We start from the raw sequence: 27,895 nt of genomic DNA on the forward strand, positions 1-27,895 counted from the left end.
TCAGGCCACAACACTGTATGGGCCCTTGATAAAGCCCCAGGGGAAAAATCAAAGGGAGTAAAATAACCATGGGGCGGAATCAGCGGAAAAACTCTGGTAACATGAATAACCAGAATAGATCAACCCCCCCAAGAAAAGATACAGCAGATGTGATTGAAGATCCCATTCATAAACAATTGGCTGAGATGTCAGAAATCGAATTCAGAATTTGGATTGCAGACAAGATTAATAAAATGGAATTAGGAATTCGAGGAGAAATTCAAAAGTTGTCTCAAGAATTTAACAAATTTAAAGAAAAAACCACCAAAGACTTAGACACACTGAAGCAAGAATTTACAGCCCTCAAAGATATGAAAAATACAGTAGAATCCCTCAGCAACAGAATGGAGCAAGCAGAAGAAAGGATTTCTGACATTGAAGATAAAGTCTTTGAATGCTCCCAATCTCTCAAAGAGGAAGAGAAATGGAGAGCAAAAACGGACCACTCACTCAGAGAACTCTCAGATAATTCGAAGAAAAGCAATATATGAATAATTGGGATTTTGGAGAATGATGAAGTGGCCTCGAAGGGCACAGAGGCCCTTCTGTATGAAATTATGAAAGAAAAATTTCCAGACATGCCTAGAGAATCTGAAATTCAGATAGCAGATAGCTTCAGAACCCCAGCACGATTCAACCCCAATAAGTCATCCCCCAGGCATATCATAATTAGCTTCACTAAAGTTAACATGAAAGAAAAGATTCTCAAAGCAGCCCGGCGAAAGAAAACTATTATGTACAAAGGAAAGAATATTAGAATAACTGCAGATCTCTCTGCTGAAACTTTTCAAGCCAGAAGAGGGTGGTCATCAACTTTTAATCTCCTAAAGCAAAATAACTTTCAACCCAGGATCTTGTATCCAGCTAAACTGAGTTTCATTTATGATGGAGAAATTAAATACTTCAATGACATTCATATGTTGAAAAAAATTGCCATAAGTAAACCAGCTCTTCAGGATATTCTCAGACCTATCCTCCACAATGACCAACCCAATCCTATACCACGAAAGTATACTTACTCAGAAACTTCGGATCAAACTCCAACTTCCACACTGGTGAAAGGATTAAAAATGTCCACTGGACCTTTGAAAAACTCAATACCCAAAATTCCACCAGACTTATCAATACTCTCCATTAATGTGAATGGCTTAAACTGTCCTCTAAAGAGGCATAGGTTAGCTGACTGGATACAAAAACTCAAGCCAGATATTTGTTGCATACAAGAGTCACATCTTAACTTAAAAGACAAATACAGACTCAGGGTGAAAGGATGGTCATCCATATTTCAGGCAAATGGTAATCAGAAAAAAGCAGGTGTTGCAATTTTATTTGCAGATACAGTAGGCTTTAAACCATCAAAAGTAAGGAAGGACAAGAATGGTCACTTCATATTTGTTAAGGGTAATACTCAATATGATGAGATCTCAATTATTAATATCTATGCACCCAACCAGAATGCACCTCAATTTATAAGAGAAACTCTAACAGACATGAGTAACTTGATTTCCTCCAGCTCCATAATCATCGGAGATTTCAACACTCCCTTGGCAGTATTGGATCGATCCTCCAGCAAGAAGCTGAGCAAAGAAATCTTAGATTTAAACCTAACCATCCAATATTTAGATTTAGCAGACATCTACAGAACATTTCATCCCAACAAAACTGAATACACATACTTCTCATCAGCCCATGGAACTTACTCCAAAATTGACCACATTTTAGGTCACAAGTCTAACCTCAGTAAATTTAAAGGAATAGAAATTATTCCTTGCATCTTCTCAGACCATCATGGAATAAAACTTGAATTGAGTAACAACAGGAATCTGCATACTCATACAAAAACATGGAAGTTAAATAACCTTATGCTGAATGATAGCTGGGTCAGAGATGAGATTAAGAAAGAAATCGCCAATTTTTTGGAACAAAACGACAATGAAGACACAAACTATCAGAACCTCTGGGACACCGCAAAGGCAGTTCTAAGAGGGAAATTTATAGCACTGCAAGCCTTCCTCAAGAGAACAGAGAGAGAGGAAGTTAACAACTTAATGGGACATCTCAAGCAACTGGAAAAGGAAGAACATTCCAACCCCAAACCCAGTAGAATAAAAGAAATAACCAAAATTAGAGCAGAATTAAATGAAATTGAAAACGAAAGAATAATACAACAGATCAATAAATCAAAAAGCTGGTTTTTTGAAAAGGTCAATAAAATAGATAAACCTCTGGCCAACCTAATCAGAAAAGAAAGGGTAAAATCTCTAATATCATCATCAGAAACAACAAAGATGAAATAACAACAGACTCGTCAGAAATCCAAAAAATCCTTAATGAATATTACAAGAAACTTTATTCTCAGAAATATGAAAATCTGAAGGAAATTGACCGATACTTGGAAGCGCGCCACCTTCCAAGACTTAACCAGAATCAAGTGGAAATGTTGAACAGACCCATATCAAGTTCAGAAATAGCATCAACTATACAAAACCTCCCTAAAAAGAAAAGTCCAGGACCAGATGGTTTTACGTCAGAATTCTACCAAACCTTTAAAGAGGAATTAGTACCTATATTACTCAACCCGTTCCAAAAGGTAGAAAAAGAAGGAAGACTACCCAACACATTCTATGAAGCAAACATCACCCTGATCCCCAAACCAGGAAAAGACCCAACAAGAAAAGAAAATTATAGACCAATATCACTAATGAATATAGATGCAAAAATATTCAACAAGATCCTAACAAACAGAATCCAGCAACACATCAAACAAATTATACATCATGACCAAGTTGGTTTTATCCCAGGGTCTCAAGGCTGGTTCAATATACGTAAATCTATAAATGTAATTCAGCACATAAACAAATTAAAAAACAAAGACCATATGATTCTCTCAATTGATGCAGAAAAAGCTTTTGATAATATCCAGCATCCCTTCATGATCAGAACACTCAAGAAAATTGGTCTAGAAGGGACTTTTCTTAAACTGATAGAGGCTATCTACAGCAAACCCACAGCCAATATCATATTGAATGGAGTTAAATTGGAATCATTTCCACTCAGATCAGGAACCAGACAAGGCTGCCCATTGTCTCCATTGCTTTTCAACATTGTAATGGAAGTTTTAGCCACCGCAATTAGGGAAGAAAAGGTGATCAAGGGTATCCATATAGGGTCAGAAGAGATCAAACTTTTGCTCTTCGCAGATGATATGATTGTGTATCTGGAAAACACTAGGGACTCTACTACAAAACTCCTAGAAGTGATCAAGGAATACAGCAGCGTCTCAGGTTACAAAATCAACATCCATAAATCGGTAGCCTTTATATACACCAACAACAGTCAAGTTGAAAAAGCAGTTAAGGACTCTATCCCATTCACAGTAGTGCCAAAGAAGATGAAATATTTGGGAATTTACCTAACAAAAGACGTGAAAGATCTCTATAAAGAGAACTATGAAACTCTAAGAAAAGAAATAGCTGAAAATGTTAACAAATGGAAAAACATACCATGCTCATGGCTGGGAAGAATCAACATTATCAAAATGTCCATACTACCCAAAATAATATATAATTTCAATGCACTCCCTATTAAAGCTCCACTGTCATATTTTAAAGATCTTGAAAAAACAATACTTCGTTTTATATGGAATCAGAAAAAACCTCGAATAGCCAAGACATTACTCAGAAATAAAAACAAAACAGGAGGAATCACACTACCAGACCTCAGACTTTACTACAAATTGATAGTGATCAAAACAGCATGGTATTGGCACAAAAACAGAGAAGTAGATATCTGGAACAGAATAGAGAACCAAGAGATGAATCCAGCTACTTACCGCTATTTGATCTTTGACAAGCCTTTTAAAAACATTCAGTGGGGAAAAGATTCCCTATTTAACAAATGGTGCTGGGTGAACTGGCTGGCAACCTGCAGAAGACTGAAATTGGACCCACACCTTTCACCATTAACTAAGATAGACTGTCATTGGATTAAAGATTTAAACTTAAGACATGAAACTATAAAAATACTAGAGGAGAGTGCAGGGAAAACCCTTGAAGAAATTGGTCTGGGCGAGTATTTTATGAGGAAATTCCTCATTTTGAAGGATTGAAATTGAAAGCAGCTTCAAAAATACACTACTGGGACTTGATCAAACTAAAAAGCTTCTGCACAGCCAAGAACACAGTAAGTAAAGCAAACAAACAGCCCTCAGAATGGGAGAAGATATTTGCAGGGTATATCTCTGACAAAGGTTTAATAACCAGAATCCACAGAGAACTCAAACGCATCAGCAAGAAAAAAACAAGGGATCCCATCGCAGGCTGGGCAAGGGATTTGAAGAGAAACTTCTCTGAAGAAGACAGGCGTACGGCCTTCAGACATATGAAAAAATGCTCATCATCTTTAATCATCAGAGAAATGCAAATCAAAACTACTTTGAGATATCATCTAACTCCAATGAGACTAGCCTATATCACAAAATCTCAAGACCAGAGATGTTGGCGTGGATGTGGAGAAAAGGGAACACTTCTGCACTGCTGGTGGGAATGCAAATTAATACATTCCTTCTGGAAAGATATATGGAGAACACTCAGAGATCTAAAAATAGATCTGCCATTCAATCCTGTAATTCCTCTGCTGGGCATATACCCAGAAGACCAAAAATCACAACATAACAAAGATATTTGTACCAGCATGTTTATTGCAGCCCAATTCATAATTGCTAAGTCATGGAAAAAGCCCAAGTGCCCATCGATCCATGAATGGATTAATGAATTGTGGTATATGTACACCATGGAATATTATGCAGCCTTAAAGAAAGATGGAGACTTTACCTCTTTCATGTTTACATGGATGGAGCTGGAACATATTCTTCTTAGTAAAGTATCTCAAGAATGGAAGAAAAAGTACCCAATGTACTCAGCCCTACTATGAAACTAATTTGGGCTCTCACATGAAAGCTATAACCCAGTTACAACCTAACAATAGGGGGAAGTGGGAAAGGGAGGGGAGGGAGGGCGGTGGTGGGTAGAGGGAGGGGTATCGGTGGGATCATACCTGTGGTGCATCTTACAGGGGTATTTGCGAAACTTGGTAAATGTAGAATGTAAATGTTTTGGCACAGTAACTGAGATAATGCCAGGAAGGCTATGTTAACCATTGTGATGAAAATGTGTCAAATGGTCTATGAAGAGAGTGTATGATGCCCCATGATCATATCAATGTATACAGTTATGATTTAATAAAAAAATAAAATAAAACAACAACAAAAAAATAAAAATAAAATAAACTAGATAAAACTTCAAATCAAATTACATGTGGTTTTATGATACAATGACATAGAAAGGCTGAAAGTAAAAGGATACAAATATTATACCATGAAAACACTAGTAAAAATACATCAGATTTAGCTATGCTAATATTTTATAACAATAGACTTTTAGGCAAGCAACAATATTTACCAAAATTGATCATACTCTTAAGTGTCAATGCATTTCAAAGGATTAAAATTATTAGAGTATGTTTTCTGACCAGGGGAGTCAATTAAAAAAGATAGTTAGAAAAAGTCCTGTTTTATTTGCCAAGAGAAACTACAATCCTAGTTATTTACAACTTTCTTAACACAAGGAGCCTGCACTGGGACAGATAAGCATTACTGGAAAGAGAGGCACAACCCTGTTGACTGGGCTAACTTTAAATTAACATTCACAATCCAACAAATGGAAAAACATACCATGCTCATGGCTGGGAAGAATCAACATTATCAAAATGTCCATACTACCCAAAGCAATATATAATTTCAACGCACTCCCTATTAAAGCTCCACTGTCATATTTTAAAGATCTTGAAAAAACATTACTTCGTTTTATATGGAATCAGAAAAAACCTCGAATAGCCAAGACATTACTCAGAAATAAAAACAAAACAGGAGGAATCACACTACCAGACCTCAGACTTTACTACAAATTGATAGTGATCAAAACAGCATGGTATTGGCACAAAAACAGAGAAGTAGATATCTGGAACAGAATAGAGAACCAAGAGATGAATCCAGCTACTTACCGCTATTTGATTTTTTTTTTTTTCTTTTTTTTTTTTTTTTGTAGAGACAGAGTCTCACCTTATCGCCCTCGGTAGAGTGCCGTGGCATCACACAGCTCACAGCAACCTCCAAATCCTTGGGGCTTAGGCAATTCTCTTGCCTCAGCCTCCCGAGTAGCTGGGACTACAGGCACCCGCCACAAGGCCCGGCTATTTTTTTGTTGCAGTTTGGCCGGGGCTGGGTTTGAACCTGCCACCCTCGGCATATGGGGCCAGCGCCCTACCCGCTGAGCCACAGGCGCCGCCCCGGCTATTTGATTTTTGACAAGCCAATTAAAAACATTCAGTGGGGAAAAGATTCCCTATTTAACAAATGGTGCTGGGTGAACTGGCTGGCAACCTGCAGAAGACTGAAATTGGACCCACACCTTTCACCATTAACTAAGATAGACTGTCATTGGATTAAAGATTTAAACTTAAAACATGAAACTATAAAAATACTAGAGGAGAATGCAGGGAAAACCCTTGAAGAAATTGGTCTGGGTGAGTATTTCATGAGGAGAACCCCCCAGGCAATTGAAGCAGCTTCAAAAATACACTACTGGGACTTGATCAAACTAAAAAGCTTCTGCACAGCTAAGAACACAGTAAGCAGAGCAAGCAGACAGCCCTCAGAATGGGAGAAGATATTTGCAGGGTATATCTCTGACAAAGGTTTAATATCCAGAATCCACAGAGAACTCAAACGCATCAGCAAGAAAAAAACAAGGGATCCCATCGCAGGCTGGGCAAGGGATTTGAAGAGAAACTTCTCTGAAGAAGACAGGCGCAAGGCCTTCAGACATATGAAAAAATGCTCATCATCTTTAATCATCAGAGAAATGCAAATCAAAACTACTTTGAGATATCATCTAACTCCAGTGAGACTAGCTTATATCACAAAATCTCAAGACCAGAGATGTTGGCGTGGATGTGGAGAAAAGGGAACACTTCTGCACTGCTGGTGGGAATGCAAATTAATACATTCCTTCTGGAAAGATATATGGAGAACACTCAGAGATCTAAAAATAGATCTGCCATTCAATCCTGTAATTCTTCTGCTGGGCATATACCCAGAAGACCAAAAATCACAACATAAGAAAGATATTTGTACCAGAATGTTTATTGCAGCCCAATTCATAATAGCTAAGTCATGGAAAAAGCCCAAGTGCCCATCGATCCACGAATGGATTAATAAATTGTGGTATATGTATACCATGGAATATTATGCAGCCTTAAAGAAAGATGGAGACTTTACCTCTTTCATGTTTACATGGATGGAGCTGGAACATATTCTTCTTAGTAAAGTATCCCAAGAATGGAAGAAAAAGTACCCAATGTACACAGCCCTACTATGAAACTAATTTGGGACTCTCACATGAAAGCTATAACCCAGCTACAACTTAACAATAGGGGGAAGTGGGAAAGAGGGGGGTGGGTAAAGGGAGGGGGATCGGTGGGATCACACCTGTGGTGCATCTTACAGGGGTATTTGCGAAACTTGGTAAATGTAGAATGTAAATGTTTTGGCACAGTAACTGAGATAATGCTGGAAAGGCTATGTTAACCACTGTGATAAAAATGTGTCAGATGGTTTATGAAGCGAGTGTATGATGCCCCATGATCATATCAATGTATACAGTTATGATTTAATAAAAAAAAATAAAGCTATAGGTATAAAGAACTAAAAAAAAAAAAAATTCACAATCCAAGTCAAGGGGGCCAGCAGTTCTATAATATTTCTGGTCGAATCAATCTCATGTTCAGCTTTTATTTCTTTCCTCAAACATCCAGCCTTAGTGATACAGTTAAAGCAAGAAGAGAGGTTCACTTAACTACCACCCATTGTAGCACCTATCTGCACCTGGGCCTGAATACTTTCCATTTCCACCTGTTATAACGAAAGAATGGGCTTTTGTCTAAGGCTAGCACTCCACTTGTGTGCCTTGGATGCCATTGACTCCTGCCTATTTAGATGACGGAGGAGAGAGAGTTGTGGGAGCAATTATTCCATTAGCATGCAAATACTATAATGTTACTTATTCTCCAAAAAGTTCCTTTGGCATCATTTGTCTACATTTACTCACCTTTACAGCAAAACCCTTTCATGTAGTGTGTCTATTTCACCATCTTCCTTTCTTCACCTACCATTGTCACTTCACTCTAGTAGGCTTGCATTCCACCATTATAAAGCTATCTTTTCCTGCCATGACTCTGTGGTACCAAATCCAATGATCAGTGCTTAGTCTTTATAACACACAACTGCTCTTAGCAGCATTTGACACCATTGATCACAAACTCTTCCTTGAAACATTTTCTTCTGTTAGCTTCAGGAATATCACCTTGTCCTAATTTTCTCCTTCCCAGTCTCTTTTTTTGGTGGCTTGTCTCCTTACCAATGTTTAAATGTTGGAGTGCTTCAGGCCTCCAGCCTTGACCTCTTCTCTATCTGTACTACCCTTGGTGATTTCATCCAGTTCTCTGGAATTAATACAGTTCATATGTGAGGATACCCAAGTTGAAACCTCTGTCTGAGCTAGGCCTCTTCTTTGACTCCAGACATATTTACCCAACTGCTTACTTGTCATCTCTACTTAGATAACTAATAGCATTTGAAACTTAAGTTTCCCCCCATCTGCTCACATGTCTTGCCCTGCCTTGCCCAAGGTATCTTCTATCATAGTATATTAGTTTCATATTGCTGCAGTAACAAATTACCACAGATTTTAAAAACACAGTTCTGGAGACCAGGAAGCCAAAATCAGTTTCACTGGGTTGAAACCAGTATGTTGGTGGCCCATGCTCCTTCTGGAGGCTGTAGGGGAGAATATGTTTCCATGCTTTCTCCAGCCTCCAAAGGTGCATTCCTTGTATCCCTTGGCTCATAGCCCCTTTCTCCCATCTTCAAGGCCAGCAGTGTAGCTTCTTGTGTCAGTTCTCACATTGCCTTCTTCATCTATGCAGTCAAGTTTCTCTTTGCCTCCCTCTTAAAAGGATACTTGTGGTCATGTTTAGGGCACATTCCAATAATCCAGGGTAATCTCTCCATTCAAAAATCATTAATTTAAGCATATCTGCAAAGTCCCTTTTGCTGTATAGGGTGACATTCACAGGTTTGGGGATTAGGATGTGGATATCTTGGGGGTTATTATTCAGCCTACAGCACACTGTAAATGACATCACCATTCTACAGTTGCCTAAATTAAGAAAATAATCAACTTGATTCCTTTTTCTCTCTAACCTTACATCCAACCTATCAGAAAATATTTTGGGCTCCATGTTTAAAATATATCAAGAATCTGATCATTTCTGACCATCTCCACTGCTGCTGTTATAATGAAAGAATGGGCTTTTGTCTAAGGCTAGCGCTTAGATAGCTTAGATGAACACTGCTGTCATCATCTCTTGCCTGGATTATGTCATACCACATCTCTGCTCTTTCTCTCTGTTTTTTACATAGCAGCCCGATTGACTCTAAAAATGTTAAGTCAGATAATGTCACTCCCCCGATTGAAGTCCTTCAGTGGCTTTCTCACTGAAATGTCCTCACTTTGGATTTTATTCTAGGTCCTCATTGGCTTCCAAGGCTCTGTGTGAGTTGGCTTTGTTCCCCCAACTTCATGCACCCCCTAATAGTCTTCCCCTCATCATTGTACCCACTTCTGGAGTGTGAGGCCCACTTTGCTTCTGAGATTCCATTCCCCTCTGGACAGAGGGCCAGCTGAAGATAGTCTTATAGGTTCTGTCACATTTAACCTGTTTTTTCACAGTGTTTACTACTTAATAGCTCCCTAAAATTCTAATTTATAGTCTGTTTGTCCACCTAGAATACAAGTTCTAGGAATGTCATTGCTCGTTCACGGTTCTAGTAGAACAGTACTTGGCACAGAGCAGCAAGTAAATACTTGATAGCTGCATGTGAATCTTTTCTTTTCCCTCTAGTCTGACCACCTCTCATAGGGGTTGGGGAGTGTGCAGAAAGCAAAGATGAATATGGCAGGTTGTGCCCTAGCACCTGAAGTCTTCCTTACTTCTCTAAAAAGGTGTACCTGTAGTACTTTCTGGGCTTGGACGTCAACCACAAGGACTCTGCTCAATACTGGCTGGGCCACGTAGATGTATCGGTTCCTGACGTTGACTGCAGATGCCCACTGGCATGGCTGGGCTGGGTCTCCTGCTTGTTGGGGACAGATTTCTTCCTGTAAAGGAGATAGGCTGCCATGAATCTTTTAAGTCTCCCTTTCCCTCTGACATTTCTGGATTTTCTGTCTGCAGACCCTCTTCTGGCCCTTTCTTCCCTCTCTCAGAATCCTTTGGGTCCACAGAACAGGGAACCCAAACCCTCCCACACCACCAGCTGCTCACTCACTACTTCTTTCGTCTCTCCCCTCCTCCTGCCTCTCTAGAGACTCTGACTCCTGGGTGCCCTCTCAGACAGAAGCTCCTGGTCCGAATTCTTCCTCCTGTGGGTTCTACCTTCTCTCTGTCCTCATCACTCTCATTTACAAACTCGTGTGGATGGCCAAACTCCTGAAAGAGTTGCCTACGCTGTTTTTCACTCTCTCACCTTTCAGATTTTCCTTAACCCTCTGGCTTTAGTCTCACCTCAAAGGTTTCGTTGTTTCACTGGGGTCAGCAGTGACACTTACATTAAATTAAACCCCTTCCATCGTTCTGTCTGAACTTGGGCCTTCATCTAATGGTGTTGACTGTTCCTTGATTTCTGTCCCTCCTTCCCAGTGGCTGGTTCTTCTGTGCTAGGGATTCTGCTTAGCTTACCAATCCCTGCAGGTAGCATGTCCAGGGCTCAGGCCTAGATTTCTTTTCTTCTGTGACATCCACCCTCATGTTAATCTCCTTAAAACTTATGGCTTTATACATACTCCACCTGCTCCAAACTCCCCAATTCGTATCTTTAGCTCAGGTTTCTCCCTGAATTCCAGGCTTATGTAGTCCACTGCCTGGCTCTACTTGATCGTTTTGTAGCTCAAACTTGAATGTTCAAAGCTGACTTTCAGTTTTACCTCCTAATCCTTGCAGTTCCATGGTTTTACCTCTTTAGCTTTAAACCTTACAATTTAGAGAAGTGAGGCCACCCTCAACCCTTCTCCCTTTGGTTTCCACCAAAGGGAACTTTGCTCTTAAGGAACTTGCAGTCTAGTGAAGGAATAGAGACTGTGCATAGGTAGACCAAGGAAGGTAGTAAATTAAAAACTGGGGCATCACAGATTGCCCCAGTTTTACTTCCAGACTTAGACTCTTTCTTACCACTTCTGCTTTGTTGCCCGTACTCAAGCCGCATTATCTGTCAGCTGAGTAACTGCTAGCACACCCCAATGTGCTCCCTGGTTCCACCCCAGCCTTCCTCACCCTGTCCTTGGGATGGCAACCACAGGCATCATTGTAAAATGCAAGTCGGATCATGGCACTTTTCAACTTTCCCTTCACCCCCAGTTAACATTCCTTCTTGCTCAGAATAAAATTCCAAGTCTTCCTGGAAGCCTACAAGGCCCTCTATCTTCCGGCTCATTTTCTGTCCCTTACTTGCCCCACTACTGCACATGGACATGCTTGCTGTTCTTCAGTCATGCTACCTTCCCACACCAAGGCCTTTGCATTTGTTCCTTTTACTGGAAATGGTCTTCCCTGGATGTCTACAGGGTTTATTCTATCACTTCCTTTGGGGCTCTGACTAGGTTGCATCATCTTATTGAGATGACTTCTCTGACCTCATCCAGCTTAGCACTCCTAGTACTCCTTATCCCTCACCTTGCTGAGTTTTTAATTTACTACCTTCCTTGGTCTACCTATGCACAGTCTCTATTCCTTCACTAGACTGCAAGTTCCTTAAGAGCAGGGTCTTTATTTGGTTCACTGCTCCTAGCACCTACTATGGTACTTGGCACTTATAATTATATTCATTGACTGAATAAATGACTGAAAAGGGGGATTTTCTTTTTCCCTTTTCAAAAAATGACATACATTCTTGTGGTTTTCCTCATGACTCTGGCTCAATGTTCACAGTCCAAAGGCTAAGAAAAGGAAGCCTGGAGGGGTTAAGTAATTTTTTTCAAAGGCACTTGGCCTACAGAGGTGGGATTGGAACCCAGGTCGGCCTGACTATGAAGATTGTGCCCTTATCTATTACAGTCTGCTGCTTCCTGCTGGGCAAAGAGGGCAGGTAACCCAGCAGAAAGGTCGGAGAGGAAGTTCCAACCCCCTACTCACCCAGCACTTTAGAAAGAGGGTTGTCCCATTGTATCACTCCCATGAGGTGTCTGGGCATTTTCTAGATGCAAAAACTATTGGGATCATTCCATGGTTCATCCTGGTCTTGTGTTGCCTGAAACACCTTCAGGACCTCTTTTACTGTGTTTTGGTTTAGCTTTTGATCCAGAAAAATTGAGTCCTGGTTAGGATTTGAAAGCTTTCCTTCAACTTCCAGCTTAGGTTATTGCAACTATATGAAAAATTAGGGCCAATGTGATGGGTGCAATTATTTAAACCTAATTACTAGAAATTAACTAGGAGCACTCTTTCTAATTGGTTTCATGACTATTACATGGAAGGAAAATTTATGGGTGGTAACACTTCTAAGAAAGAATTCAAATGAAATAATGTGCAAAATAGCTTGTCTCAAGTCACAAATATGAGAAATACAATAGCCTGAGATATACCTACATCCAGAATAGTAATGCGACACACTTGTTTTAGGAACTTGCCTGGATCAGCCCTATTTCCTCTGTGGGCTCCACACACATCGATATTCACCAGTTCATTCACTGTACACAATTGAGAACACACTGTGTGTATCCTCAAGGGGAAGGCATCTGGGAGATTTTAGATGGCCCTTTTGGATTGAACACCATAGGAGTTCAGGGTATTCCACATGGCCAAGGGAGAAACAAGCCAGAGGGACAGAGGCCTAGTGTGGGGGCCACAGCCCTGGGAGAGGACTCCTGATAGCTGGGTCTTGGCTGGTAGGGCTTCCTGAATCCATCATCAGCAGTCATCTCCTCCGCCACTGCATGCTACCTTGGTGACATGGCCCAAGCTCTCTGAAGGCCAAGGAGGAAACATCTATTTGGCAGCTGTCTGTTCACACTGCTGTCTCCATAATCTGACTGTGAACTTCTGGAGGCTGGGAACCATCTGAACCCTGGGGCCTCACATCGGGCCTGGTGCACAGAAGTGGCTGCTGGAAGAAGGAGGGAGAGTTTAAACTCTCAGCCTCACATAGGTGTTCTTCCCTTAGCAGTGAGAGAAATTTGGAAGCACAGCACATATAGGAAATGGAATTAAAGAAATCAAGTGGCACACATGGCTAAAGACTAATTTTTAGGATTTTTTCTGGGGGTCTTTCAGAAAGTTTCGGAAAGCTCAGAAACTTACATAGCTCATGAAAACCTTCTCTGTGGGTCTGAGGTGCCGCTGGATCTCACAGTCCATGGGGTGAATGACGATGATGCCATTGTCAGAGAAGACGTAGAACATGTTTCCCACGCTGAGGCCTGGGAGGAGTAAATGGGCTGGTCATGCCCCTCCCAGCAGTCGGCACAAGGCAGGGTGACATGGTGCACACAAGGAGGCAGCCATGGGATGCAGTTGATGTAAGCACAAAATGCAATTCCTGTGAGGTGGGGTGAGGGGAGTGAGTGACAGGTAGAGAAAGGGCCCCAGGGACTGGGAGTCAGTAAAGTGTGTCCTGGGCTCTATAGTCTCCAGGCTGTCTTAAGTCATCTAGGGTTGGCCACCAATATAGGTTCTCAAGTAAAAGATGGCCTTGGCTTTGACATATGTTTAATCTTTCCAGTTCTAAAAATGAAAACCTCCCTTGGTCATTCATTGTCAACTAGTCAAATTGGAATAGATCAGACGATGCCAAAAATGCAAAGGCTGTTATTTTTAATAACATGTTTGTGTATAGCATCACTCCCTGGGATGTGAGGTCTGAACAATGCTGTGACTCTGCCCAAACTCAGTCCTGGCCTGTCTGTGCCAGCTAACCCTTCCTTCCAGACAGCACACTCCCACTCTGCACCCCCAGTTTCTCCATGGAAGCCCAAGGCCAGGCAGCAAAACCTACATCCTGATCATGCCCACCTGCTCACCTCACCCTGGCCCAGGGCTGCGGATATCTAGGGAGAAGATTCACCTGAATCTAGTTCAGCCTCCTTATTTTAAAAACACACTAAAGTCCAAGGAGGGAAAGGGTCTTGGCTGAGGTTACTTGTTTTGTGCTAGAGCTGGAGTTAGACCTTGGGCCTTACCTTTGGGCCCCTGTCCCTCCATAGAGGGGAAACATGGCATAAAGATGGGGGTCTAGACTTTCTTCTCCCTTGTTCCTTCCCCTTCCTTCCTTCTTTCTCTTTCTCATCTCCTTCCCTCCCTCTCTTCCTCTCTCACTTCTTCTCTTCCTCCCTTCCTGGATAGAGTTTGCTCTGTTGCCCAGGCTAGGGTGCAGTGGACCCATTGTAGCTCCAAACTCCTGGACTCAAGCAATCCTCCTGCTTCAGCCTCTCAAGTAGCTGGGAAGGCACATGCCATCATGCCTAAGGCCTAATCAACCTTCCTTCCTTCCCTCTCTCTCTCTCCCTCCCTTCCTTCCCTCTCTCCCTTCCTTTCTTCCTTCTTTTTGTAGAGATGGTGTCTCACTCTTGCTCAGACTAGTCTTGAACTCCTGACCTCAAGCAAAGTACTAGGATTACAGGCATGAGCCACTGTGCCTATATTCTCTATATTTCTTTTAAACTTATAACACTAACATTTTTATAAATTCTAAGAAAATTATATATACAGAAAACTCTCTTTACTAGCATGCTGAGAAAACTGGTGTACTGGTTTAATGGGCAATCTAGACAAGTTTTTAGTGAGTTAGAAAACAATAAAAGAGGAACTCGGGAATTACCATTCATTTCCTTCCAATGACTCAGCAGGCAGTGAGTTTTCTGGGTCTTAGGTCCTTGGCGACTGAAAGGCATCAGTGCAAGTGGCCCTTGGTACTGAACAAGGTTCTGACTCTATGATACAACCTCAAATGCCTCTGGAGGAGGCAGGGGGTGGCAGCTGCTGCCACTGTGAGCAGCTGGAACCCAGCCTCTTAGAAGCTGCCAACATCTGGCAGAATCTGCATCTCTCCTGATGCGGAATGTCTGGAGAGCCCTGGGACTCTGGGCAGCCTGTTCTTTGAGGGCCAGATGAAACTCCCCACAAACAGCTAGTCTTGGCTTCCCAATGTCTGGGTATTTGGAGGGAGCATGCCTGCACACATCTTCTCTGACCCTGTTTGTCCTACCCACAGCAGGAGCTTACACTCTCCTGGCAAACTGCTTCCCCTCAAACCTGGGGGCCGGCAGAGGTCAAAGCTCCTGCTAAGCTACAGACTCCAGAAACAGCCTCCTTAGGCTTGTTGGAACATGGATAGCTAGAAGACTCACCAGGAGATTGTGAGTGTAATGGAGTCCACATGGGGTCTGCGCTGTAGCTGCACTTCAGCTGAGTGCAGGACCCTGCTCACAGCTGGCTCTGGAAAGCGAGGCCCAACAAATGCTCATTCAACAACTAATTGACTTGATGGGCTACCCAGCCTCATGATCCAGCCCCCTGGAAAGTTCTGTCTGAATTTATTTTCTGCTAAAGAGGCCTGAAGGAGCAGTTTTTGCTTTCTGTCTGCTCGCAAGATCTCATTTCCCCTGTTGAGATTTGAGTACGCCCTGAGGCCTGCTAGCCCCTTTGTTCCCTATCTCCAGGCCTTGAGTTTTAGCAGCGAAGGGTTTGTTCACTGCCTGGCTGTTCAATACAGCACAGCACCTACCAGCCCTGCAACCTAAGGTGGCTGTGGGTCTCACAGGGGCATTTGGGTCTCTACCACTGCTCTTCACACTGCACAGACTTTTTTTGAAAACTGAGTCCGTTTGCAGTAACCTCCCCTTAGCAAAACACCACCTCTGACAGGCAGAGTGAGGGCTCTTGGACAATGAACCAGCCTCCTAGTTCAGAGCAGCAAGAGCGTGACAGGCTGTGATCATCGCCTGTTGCTACTGGCAGCAATTCCTCATTTTCTGGGTTCTGCTTTGGTTTTGTTCCCAGACTTCGCCCTCTTTAGTGACTGATGTTCAGGAAATGCTTCTGGGTGTGTACGTGTGTGTTCACGCTGGACTGTAGGCACCATCACGCCAAGTTCTTCAGGAGAAACGGGATAGGAAATATCCTGGTTTTTAAAGACGGAGATTTTGTGCTTAACCCTGCAGTCACATAGGGACATCCTGCTGCTTGATATGGCCTGCTTTTGCCACCAAGCTGGAGAGAGTATGACCTCAAGGGGATTTGGGCTCAGATCTGGTGGGGTCCTCAGGGTAGTTTTTCACAGAATGAGAACTAGGACTCAGGTTGTATATCCCAGCTCCCACAAGTGCCTGTGGGTTTTTTTTGTTGTTGTTGTTTGGAACCACATGAAATTGTCAACAGTAGACCATTTTTTGATGTACAAAAATGTCAATTTCATATGGCTCAACCTAACATCCAAAATTTGTTTAATAAAGAAAATATCCAACATTTAATCTATATGTTTAAACATATACCTTTACAGAAATAAAGGCAGCTTTTCTTTCTTTTTTTGTAGAGACAGAGTTTCACTTTATCACCCTCGGTAGAGTGCCGTGGCATCACACAGCTCATAGCAACCTCTAATTCCTGGGTTTAGGTGATTCTCTTGCCTCAGCCTCCTGAGTAGCTAGGACTACAGGCACCCGCCACAAGGCCCTGCTATTTTTTTTTTTGTTGTTGTTGCAGTTTGGCTGGGGTGGGGTCCCGACCTGCCACCCTTGGTATATGGGGCCAGCGCTCTACTCACTTAGCCACAGGTACCGCCCAATCATGGTATCTTTTCTCTTTAGCATTTCCTCAATCAAAGAATACCTAAGGTACTCTACATCCAGTAGAGATCCACAACTATTTTTTCCCTTTTGGTCTTTTTAAAACAGCACAAGGTAAGCAAAGCACCAAACCCAAACCCAATATCAGCTACTTGAAAAAAGTTTAAGGTCCAGATCTGGATAGGAGCCCCTGCCAAGTAGTCTGCTTCAGCAGCTTATAAAGGCAACTTTCCATTTTTAAATTGGTCATCAAAGGCACTAGAAGGTTGTTAATTTGATTCAACTTGCGTGCCACTTGAGTTTCACATTGCCCTCCCGCCTCCATCTAATCTGGCATGCTGGCCCTGCTTGTGGGGACTGCTTGGTGTTGGGAAAAGCTGATGGTGGTGCACGGAAAGATGGCCCCTCATGGAGCTATGGACACACGCGATCACGGGCATGCTGCGGGACAGTTAAGCTTGGTACCTTCCTCTCGCCACAGGATGTTTGCAACTGCAGCAGTAGAGAATCAGGAGAGCAGGAATGTTCAAGATTGAGGGAAGGAAAAAAGAAGAAATCAATGTCAAACCTTCATGGTAGTGATTCCATTTATGGAGACACTGGGACCTGGTCCATCACCTATAGACCCTGCAACACTCATTGTCTCAGCAATAGTACCTAGGGGGACTCTGGGCCTGTGTATACTTTCAGGTTTTAGTGCACTTTCAGTACTAAATGAGTCTCTGGAATCAGGCCCCAGGATCACTAATGGCCTGAGAAGCCTCGGGGAAGTGAGTGGGATCCTGCACATTCTGTATTGATAAAGAGTGAGCAACTTCTCTCTCTGATTTCCTGGGTTACTTCAGGAGAATTAATTTTCAACTAGGATATTCCTAGGAAGACCATATAAAATATTTCTGGTTATCTCTTCTAATGACAAAGACTTAGCTTGGAGGCTGTGACCACGATCAACTCCCACGTCCACAAAGTCACACCCACAGGCCTACTTGGGGAGCACTGGTAGTATGGGAGAGCACACTTAGCACACCAGATGGGCTTCGACTCCTGGAGTAAAGGCCACGGCACCCCCAACAGGTGCAGGAGTGCACAGGCCAGAGTCTGGGCTGCTGTGGGAGTGCAGTACCTGGTGGGTGGGTGGCGTGAGGGGTTTTATGGCTGAGGGGCAGAGGTTCTGCTTGTACAGCAAGTACGAGGCAGAACTGGGGTGGAGATATGTGAGCTTCCTTGTGTTCCTGGGCTCTGTCTGCTGTCCAGAGAGTTTCCCTGTCTATGTTAGCAGCACTGTCTAGGTTTTAGGGAAGGTCTGATCACTTCTGAGTACTCACTGATCCCTGCTTTATGCTTAGAGGGGTATGGGTTTACCCTGTCTTCAGGGGCTCACAGTTGGTGGCTGTGGTGCCCTCTCTTGCCCCCCAACAACCAAACCAGCTCAGTGAGAACCATAAAGGCAAGAGCTGACTCACGGGTCTTTCTGGCTGAGTCTTCAATGAAGAGTGAGGAGATATCTTCATCCACACCCACTTCATTTTTGGCAATGCAGGTGTATGCCCCTGTGTCTTCATACCGAACGCTGCCGATATGGAGTTCGCTCCCATTGGCTGCAGAAAGAACAGTGCTTGGGGTAGCCTGCTCAGTTGGAGACCCCTCCTCACTTCCCCATTTCCTTCAAGGGGCAATTGAGAGTGTTGGGGTTAAAAACACAGCCCCCAGGAAGCCAATATACCTGATAACGCATCCAGGAAGTGCTGGCACAGCTGAAATTAACTAAGGGTAAAGTGGGACATGATGACATCTTCTAGTCATTGCTCTTAGAAAGCCACAACATCTGTATGAGCCCAGATATTAAGAAAATTTGGGGAAACATGTTCACGCCTAACCTGGCTGACTTAGAAACAAGTCACATCTCTCATCTCCATTCCTGGAGCCTCACCTTGGAGTGGCTGGAAATATCACGTAGACACAAAGGGCAGTTCTTACCTATAAGGGAGAGCTGTTTAGACATCTGGGCTGAGACATCCATGCCATTTTTCAGCCATGTAATTCTTGGCACAGGAATGCCCTCTGCATGGCACCTCAGGCTGGCAGCCACTCCGGGCTCCTGTGCTTGGGTCTCTGGGTAGACGCGGATGACTGGTGGCACTGTGGGTGAGAGTCAGTACTGGTAAGAAAGGGGCCCGACTTGGGCACAGGCCTATGGCCCAGCCCAAAGACCCTGCTCCAGAGGGGTGAATGCGAGAGGTGACCCTGGAGTCCTCTTCTTAACTTGCTTACGTTAATCCTGTTCAGCAACTCAAGCTCTAAAAGAAAAGGCTATAAAATGGATTACAGGCAATAAAAATGTCAGGCTTTGTACCCTGTAATTCATGATTTTCATCATCATTCTAAATATGATCAGAAAGACATCCAAATATTTAATGCTGTTCAGCTGCTACATGTAAAGAGCAACCACCACTGAAATTTATTTCTGAATGAATAAAATTTAGATATATTATTTCTGTTATTGGAAAGCAACTGGACAGTGGCTTAATTTCTTTCAGGAAATGCTTCACAAAGCACTTATGGGCACTGATTGGCAGGGGTTCTGCTCTGGGGAAGTCCATTTATTTTTCTATGGGTCATTTTTATTTCCCACTTACTACCCCCTAGAACATGGGTAAAAGGCCAGGAATGGCCTCCTTGCTTCTGGAGAGACTCAGCCATGGGCCCTGGCAGTCAAGTTTGGAGCTGAGCATGTGATCCAGCCACATACCACATGGTGTGGGCAGGTGAGGCTCCGGCATCCTCTACAGAACTCTGGTTCTTCTTACTCAGAATGGCTGTGGGGAGGGAGACCCTAAGACAGTCTGAGGATTGTCCCTTTTGCTCTTAGCTCTAGGTCCAAGAATATAAGTATCATTTCTTACTTATCGATACATTTTACTATACATACTTATAAAAAGGATTTGTGAGAGCTTATGTAAGTATACCTGTGTATTAAACTAAACCAAAACATTACACACCATTTGGAATGGGTTTTTCCTGAATTGGACAAATACATTTTCCTAGAGTTATTTGGAAGCTTCTATTGTTCAATAAAATAAAGCATCTTAGTACTTTAGAAGATTTTTCTTGGGACTAGAGTGTAGAACAAATTGATGTTTAAGTAGAAGGGGGTGGCTGGTGTGGATTCTGGGACCTGAGCAAGGAAGGAAAATTCTAGTGATCTGTGCGTGGGATGGGCAGAGGAAAAAAGAAAAACTTCATTGTCTTACAATGAGAAATGGAATCTGCAGCTCCTGCCACCATGCCTCAGAGGGCTGCTAATAATTTGAGCAACTCGGTATGAGTCACGTTTCCATGGCTGATCTTGGGTCAAAGTTGGGGGCAGAGGTGGAGAATCAGGAAAGGACGTGATCCCACCCTCAAATGGCTGAGAGCTATGTCAATGAGGTAAGCTCAGAGCACACTATTGCAAACCATACAGAGACCTATGAACAATAAAATTTGAGACCCACTTTCTCTTTGTTCCAAGTTCTAGGGGAGATCTTTGGGGTGGGGCAGAAGGGCCTTGTCACACATCAGGCCACTGGGGGTGGAGGAGGTAGGTGGGGCTCCAACTGAGGCAAATCTGGAGGAATGCTTGGAACATAAATCTGTGACTCCCTTTTATTACTCCCTCTTGGTTCAAAAGGGAAAGAAGAAAACTTCTCTACACCCTGTGTTTGGTAGAGGGAGAAGTAGGGTTCAAGTTGAATAGGTAGTAGAATTTTGGCTGGGCAGTTATAATTCAAGAGCACAGAGATAGAACTTGGGGGCCCTGGGCTGGAGCGTGGCTGGAGAAGGTGGTAGCACAAGCAGAGTCCTAGGATAAGGGTGGCAGGGACATGGGTACTAATAGGCTTGGACTTTTGATAGATCAACATCTATTTATATAAGCCTGCCTGGCAACCACAGAGTAAATTTAAAGAATGTGGGATAAGAATCAATGGAAATGGATGAATCAATTAGAAAGCTATAAAAGAATACAACTGATAAATAAATCTAAAGGCTGGATATTTGTAAATGAACCCAACAAAATAGCCACGTTTCTGGCAAGTTTGATCAATGAAAAAAATGAGAAAGAATACAGAGGGAGTTAAAAAATATGTGAGGATATTATATTCAATTATGAGTAGTAAATGTAAAAATTCTTAATGAAATGGATCATTTAGAAGGAAACTTTAAAGTACCAACTTTGAATTAAAGAGAGAATATTTAAAACAATTTTAAAGAGCTACTAACCCAAAAGGCACTCTGACTAGTTTTATAGGCGACTTCCTTCATATATTTAAGGAATGAATAATTCCTATGGCATGAAACAGGACAGACATTCCAAATTACACCACGAAGGTAGTATAACCTGGACACCAGAACTTGACAAAGAGAGCACAAAAAAGACTACAAACCTATCTTTCTTAGGACTAGATACACCACAATCCTAAGTAAAATATCGACAAATGAAATCTAGCATGGTATTAAAAGAATATACTGGGACCGAGTATAATATGTTTCAGTGGCTATTAGGAAATCTATAATTAATCATATCCAAAATCAAAGGCAGTCAAAGAGAAAAACCATTTGATTCTCTTGCTAGATACTAGAAGGGCCTCTGAAAAAAGTCCAAAATCTATTTCTTGGGGAAAAACTCTCAATAAAACAGGAACAGAATGATATTTTCATCCTACAATGAAGAATATCTCTATAAAAAGAAGAAACAGCACCATTCTTTTTCAAATGGTGAAACATTTGAGGAAAAAACAAAGAAAAAAGAAAAGAGATAGACCGATACTTGGAAGCACGCCACCTTCCAAGACTTAACCAGAATCAAGTGGAAATGTTGAACAGACCCATATCAAGTTCAGAAATAGCATCAACTATACAAAACCTCCCTAAAAAGAAAAGCCCGGGACCAGATGGTTTCACATCAGAATTCTACCAAACCTTTAAAGAGGAATTAGTACCTATATTACTCAACCTGTTCCAAAAGGTAGAAAAAGAAGGAAGACTACCCAACACGTTCTATGAAGCAAACATCACCCTGATCCCCAAACCAGGAAAAGACCCAACAAGAAAAGAAAATTATAGACCAATATCACTAATGAATATAGAGGCAAAAATATTCAACAAGATCCTAACAAACAGAATCCAGCAACACATCAAACAAATTATACATCATGACGAAGTTGGTTTTATCCCAGGGTCTCAAGGCTGGTTCAATATACGTAAATCTATAAATGTAATTCAGCACATAAACAAATTAAAAAACAAAGACCATATGATTCTCTCAATCGATGCAGAAAAAGCTTTTGATAATATCCAGCATCCCTTCATGATCAGAACACTCAAGAAAATTGGTCTAGAAGGGACTTTTCTTAAACTGATAGAGGCTATCTACAGCAAACCCACAGCCAATATCATATTGAATGGAGTTAAATTGGAATCATTTCCACTCAGATCAGGAACCAGACAAGGCTGCCCATTGTCTCCATTGCTTTTCAACATTGTAATGGAAGTTTTAGCCACTGCAATTAGGGAAGAAAAGGCGATCAAGGGTATCCATATAGGGTCAGAAGAGATCAAACTTTCGCTCTTCGCAGATGATATGATTGTGTATCTGGAAAACACTAGGGACTCTACTACAAAACTCCTAGAAGTGATCAAGGAATACAGCAGCGTCTCAGGTTACAAAATCAACATTCATAAATCGGTAGCCTTTATATACACCAACAACAGTCAAATTGAAAAAGCAGTTAAGGACTCTATCCCATTCACAGTAGTGCCAAAGAAGATGAAATATTTGGGAATTTACCTAACAAAAGACGTGAAAGATCTCTATAAAGAGAACTATGAAACTCTAAGAAAAGAAATAGCTGAAAATGTTAACAAATGGAAAAACATACCATGCTCATGGCTGGGAAGAATCAACATTATCAAAATGTCCATACTACCCAAAGCAATATATAATTTCAACGCACTCCCTATTAAAGCTCCACTGTCATATTTTAAAGATCTTGAAAAAACATTACTTCGTTTTATATGGAATCAGAAAAAACCTCGAATAGCCAAGACATTACTCAGAAATAAAAACAAAACAGGAGGAATCACACTACCAGACCTCAGACTTTTCTACAAATTGATAGTGATCAAAACAGCATGGTACTGGCACAAAAACAGAGAAGTAGATATCTGGAACAGAATAGAGAACCAAGAGATGAATCCAGCTACTTACCGCTATTTGATTTTTGACAAGCCAATTAAAAACATTCAGTGGGGAAAAGATTCCCTATTTAACAAATGGTGCTGGGTGAACTGGCTGGCAACCTGCAGAAGACTGAAATTGGACCCACACCTTTCACCATTAACTAAGATAGACTCTCATTGGATTAAAGATTTAAACTTAAAACATGAAACTATAAAAATACTAGAGGAGAATGCAGGGAAAACCCTTGAAGAAATTGGTCTGGGTGAGTATTTCATGAGGAGAACCCCCCGGGCAATTGAAGCAGCTTCAAAAATACACTACTGGGACTTGATCAAACTAAAAAGCTTCTGCACAGCTAAGAACACAGTAAGCAGAGCAAGCAGACAGCCCTCAGAATGGGAGAAGATATTTGCAGGGTATATCTCTGACAAAGGTTTAATAACCAGAATCCACAGAGAACTCAAACGCATCAGCAAGAAAAAAACAAGGGATCCCATCGCAGGCTGGGCAAGGGATTTGAAGAGAAACTTCTCTGAAGAAGACAGGCGCAAGGCCTTCAGACATATGAAAAAATGCTCATCATCTTTAATCATCAGAGAAATGCAAATCAAAACTACTTTGAGATATCATCTAACTCCAATGAGACTAGCCTGTATCACAAAATCTCAAGACCAGAGATGTTGGTGTGGATGCGGAGAAAAGGGAACACTTCTGCACTGCTGGTGGGAATGCAAATTAATACATTCCTTTTGGAAAGATATATGGAGAACACTCAGAGATCTAAAAATAGATCTGCCATTCAATCCTGTAATTCCTCTGCTGGGCATATACCCAGAAGACCAAAAATCACAACATAACAAAGATATTTGTACCAGAATGTTTATTGCAGCCCAATTCATAATAGCTAAGTCATGGAAAAAGCCCAAGTGCCCATTGATCCACGAATGGATTAATAAATTGTGGTATATGTATACCATGGAATACTATGCAGCCTTAAAGAAAGATGGAGACTTTACCTCTTTCATGTTTACATGGATGGAGCTGGAACATATTCTTCTTAGTAAAGTATCCCAAGAATGGAAGAAAAAGTACCCAATGTACACAGCCCTACTATGAAACTAATTTGGGACTCTCACATGAAAACTATAACCCAGCTACAACTTAACAATAGGGGGAAGTGGGAAAGGGGGGTGGGTGGGTAGAGGGAGGGGGATCGGTGGGATCACACCTGTGGTGCATCTTACAGGGGTATTTGCGAAACTTGGTAAATGTAGAATGTAAATGTTTTGGCACAGTAACTGAGATAACGCCAGAAAGGCTATGTTAACCACTGTGATAAAAATGTGTCAAATGGTTTATGAAGCGAGTGTATGATGCCCCATGATCATATCAATGTATACAGTTATGATTTAATAAAAAAAAAAAAAGAAAAGAGGCAATACCAGACTCTCAATGTTACGCTGTTATGCTTCCATTGTCAATGGAAGGCAAGAAATGAGAGGTACAAATATTAAAAATTATGGAAAAAAGCTATCTGGATATCCTCTACATAACCAAAAAAGTGGTAAGGATTAATAAGCAAGTACAATAAAGAGGCCAGTGCCAAAATCCAAAATTTAAGAGCTTACTTAAATTGACAAAGAGAGCAATGACCAGAAAGAAAATATGTATAATGGAACTCAATGAAGAAAACAATATAACCTCACTGACAATATTGAAAAAAAAATTGGAAAGAGACATATTTTGGGGTAGGAAGACTTAACTATTGTTAAGAAAATAAGCTGCTCCAAATTAAGCCATATGTTTAATTCCAATTAAAATCAATTGGTAAGGTCTTGACAAAACAATTACAAATTTTTCTAGAAAAAAGATGCAAGAACAGCTGAGGAAATTTTGCATAAAAGAGAGGGATGACTGTCATTTTGCTATACCAGATATTGCAAAGTATTATAATACTTAACATTTCAAAGTATGGAAGTGAGAGGTGAGGGAAGAGCTGAGGGAGTTCTCATCTAGGTCTGGCACCACATGAATGATCTCGATGGACTTTACAAAGCCTTTCAATTCAATGGTGTGCAGGCAGAGTTCACTAAATGCCTGCCCTGTGTCAGGCATCATGCTTGTGGCAATGGATAGGACCCCTTCAGTCTTCACTCTCACAAGCTTTCTGTGATTCAACAGTTAACTGCAAGTGTAATGACCACTTCCAAAGGGAGATTTGGCAGTATGGGGATGGCAGCCACAGAAAATTATCAGAATAGAGAGCAGGTTCTACCTCACGTAGGAAATATTTAACTTCCTGATGCCTGTGGGGGCGGTCCTTTTATGGGAGATTGATTTGTCCAGTGAAATGGGAACTTAGGGGATAAGGGTGGGCTCCAAACTGGTGGTTTGTAAACTGATTTCCTCAGAAGAATGGCCAGTGGCCAGCACAAGCATTGAAGACTGGCCCTGCCTCAGCCCTGACTTTTCACATGCAGGCATGCACCCGAATCCTCTGGGGACCTTGGCCAAACATGATGCTGGGCCCACCCCACAGTGTAGTGCCTGATTCTGACGGTCTGGGATGGGGCTGGAGGATTTGCATTCTAACACATTCTAGGTTAAGACCCCTAGTCAGCCCTAACCGGTAACTCTCAGACCAATTCAGGGCTAATTTTGAAATGAAGTGCATGGCAGTGTTCTAGATCAAAATGAAACCCGACTGAAAGTCAAGGGTATGGAATGAATCATTCACTAAAATTTATGAGTAGAGGAGGGGCTTCAGGATGGCTGACTAGAGGTGTCTGCTACTTGCTTCCTCCAGAAAAAAGTAGTAGAAATAGATACTTACACTTCAAATAGATCATCTAAGAGAGAGAACTGGGACTCAAGAGAGATGTGACAGGAAATATTTAAGGCAAGGAAGGAGAAGAAAATGAGACAACCTGTTCCCGGGGGACTGGCTAGGAGTCTGAAGAGCTCCCCAATATGGGGAAAGGATGGGACCCCCAACAGTCCACATCCTTGTCATGGACTTCTGCAATCCTGCCACAGGAGAGTCCCTCAATCCTTACTGGCCCTGAGACTAATATAGGTTGCTGCCTACAGACTGTGCAGTGGCATTGCTCTTGAGAGGTAGCTCACACAGGACCTGTCCCACACTGAGTCATAAGAAGCTACAAGGTACCATTTAGAGAGCCCAGAGCCCAGTCTTCACCAGACAGCATCCACCCTGGTGCCCAATAACCCCTGCACCTCCACCTCCATGGAGCCCCATTGACATCCCCTGTCTGTGGTCACCATCACTGCTGGCTGCTGCTGCCAGAGTCAAAGCACAAGTCATTGGCAGGAAACCCCTGTCCCCTAGCATCAGAACCATTGTGCATTTACAAGCACCTTGAGGACAGGCTGCCCAGCCCACAGCAGATACCTAGGCCCAAAGAGTGTGCTCTCCATTTGTCTGCCTGTGGCTGCTGCCCTGAAAGCAACCCTGCCATCTTTAGCAATGAACTGCACTATAGCCACTGCCACCCATACCCAAGTATTCTGACAGGGGGATGGGAATCACAGCTAGCACCTGCACACCACTATAGAGCCTGAAGACAGGTTTTCCTGGCCCAGCCTTTCTTTCCAGTGCCTGAGGATGCCATCAGAGACCTGGGAATTACCCTTCTCCACCCACCCACCACTGGCACCTGAGCACTCTTCTTGGGGGCCTTTAGGATGGGGCCACTCAATCTGCTGTTCATACCATAGCTGGCATGCACTACCTGCAGGCCTGGGGACTGGTCTGCCAAGATACCACAGTGACCACCAACACCAATGCAGAACTGCTTGGGAGTGAAAGGGTTGTCCTTCTACTGTTACTGCCATCACCCACACAATGCCAGCTGAGCAAGTGCCTGAGGATGTGCCCACTACCCAGTCCACTGCTGCCACAGTTCACCTGAGCAAACTATCTGGGGGCCCAAGAAATGGCCTGCCTGAACCCACTAACACCATTGCCAACATATGCCATCTCTGTCCCCAGCAAAACTTCACCATAGCCTTTACTAACAACCGAACTCTAATTCATCAAGGAAATCACAGATATCACTGATGCTATTTACAGCTGAAGAAATCATTTTGTGTACACCCAGAGTCAAAGTGTCTTACCCAAACAACACCACAGATACATCTCCAGGAAATGTCCTCTCGCATGAAAACAAATTAAAAAAATTGAGAAGTAGTTACAGATATACCAGATATGTAGATATCACTGTAAGAGCACAGAAACATGAAAAGGCAAAAAACAAACAACAAACAAAAAAAGATACCTCCAAAGAAAACACAATAATTCCCCAGCAACAGATTCTAATGAAAAATAAATTTATGAAATCCCAGGAAAAGAATCCAAAATAATGTTATTAAACAAGTCCAGTGAGATATAAGAGAACCCAGATAAATTATACAAGGAACTTGGAAAAACCACTCAAGATACAAATGATAAATTTACCAAAGATACAGATACCATAAAAAAACAACCAAACAGAAATTCTGGAATTGAAGAATTTATGAATGAAATAAATTACATTCAGAAGCTCCAAAAATGGACTAGATCAAGCACAGGAAAGAATTTCAAAATTTGAAGACATGTTTTTTTGAAGTAAGTTAGTCAGATGAAAATAAAGAAAAATAATAAAAAAGAATAAACAAAGTTCAT

At 42.0% G+C, this 27,895-nt stretch overlaps 1 protein-coding gene across 3 annotated transcripts in view; it reads right to left on the reverse strand.

The window, feature by feature from the left end:
• FSTL4 (follistatin like 4) overlaps positions 1-27,895 on the reverse strand; it is a 432,774-nt gene that overhangs the window by 28,315 nt on the left and 376,564 nt on the right. Inside the window, exons 9-13 of one of the 3 annotated variants that reach the window (XM_053567330.1) lie at positions 18,969-19,130; positions 18,455-18,589; positions 17,457-17,483; positions 13,510-13,628; positions 10,167-10,316 (exon numbers count right to left, since the gene is read on the reverse strand). In XM_053567330.1, coding sequence (XP_053423305.1) covers positions 10,167-10,316; positions 13,510-13,628; positions 17,457-17,483; positions 18,455-18,589; positions 18,969-19,130 — 593 coding nt within the window. The remainder of the gene's footprint in view (positions 1-10,166; positions 10,317-13,509; positions 13,629-17,456; positions 17,484-18,454; positions 18,590-18,968; positions 19,131-27,895) is intronic. The other 2 variants (XM_053567329.1, XM_053567331.1) reach the window with 2 other exon arrangements.

The sequence above is a fragment of the Nycticebus coucang genome, chromosome 17, assembly GCF_027406575.1.
Source record: "Nycticebus coucang isolate mNycCou1 chromosome 17, mNycCou1.pri, whole genome shotgun sequence".
Lineage (NCBI taxonomy): Eukaryota > Metazoa > Chordata > Mammalia > Primates > Lorisidae > Nycticebus > Nycticebus coucang.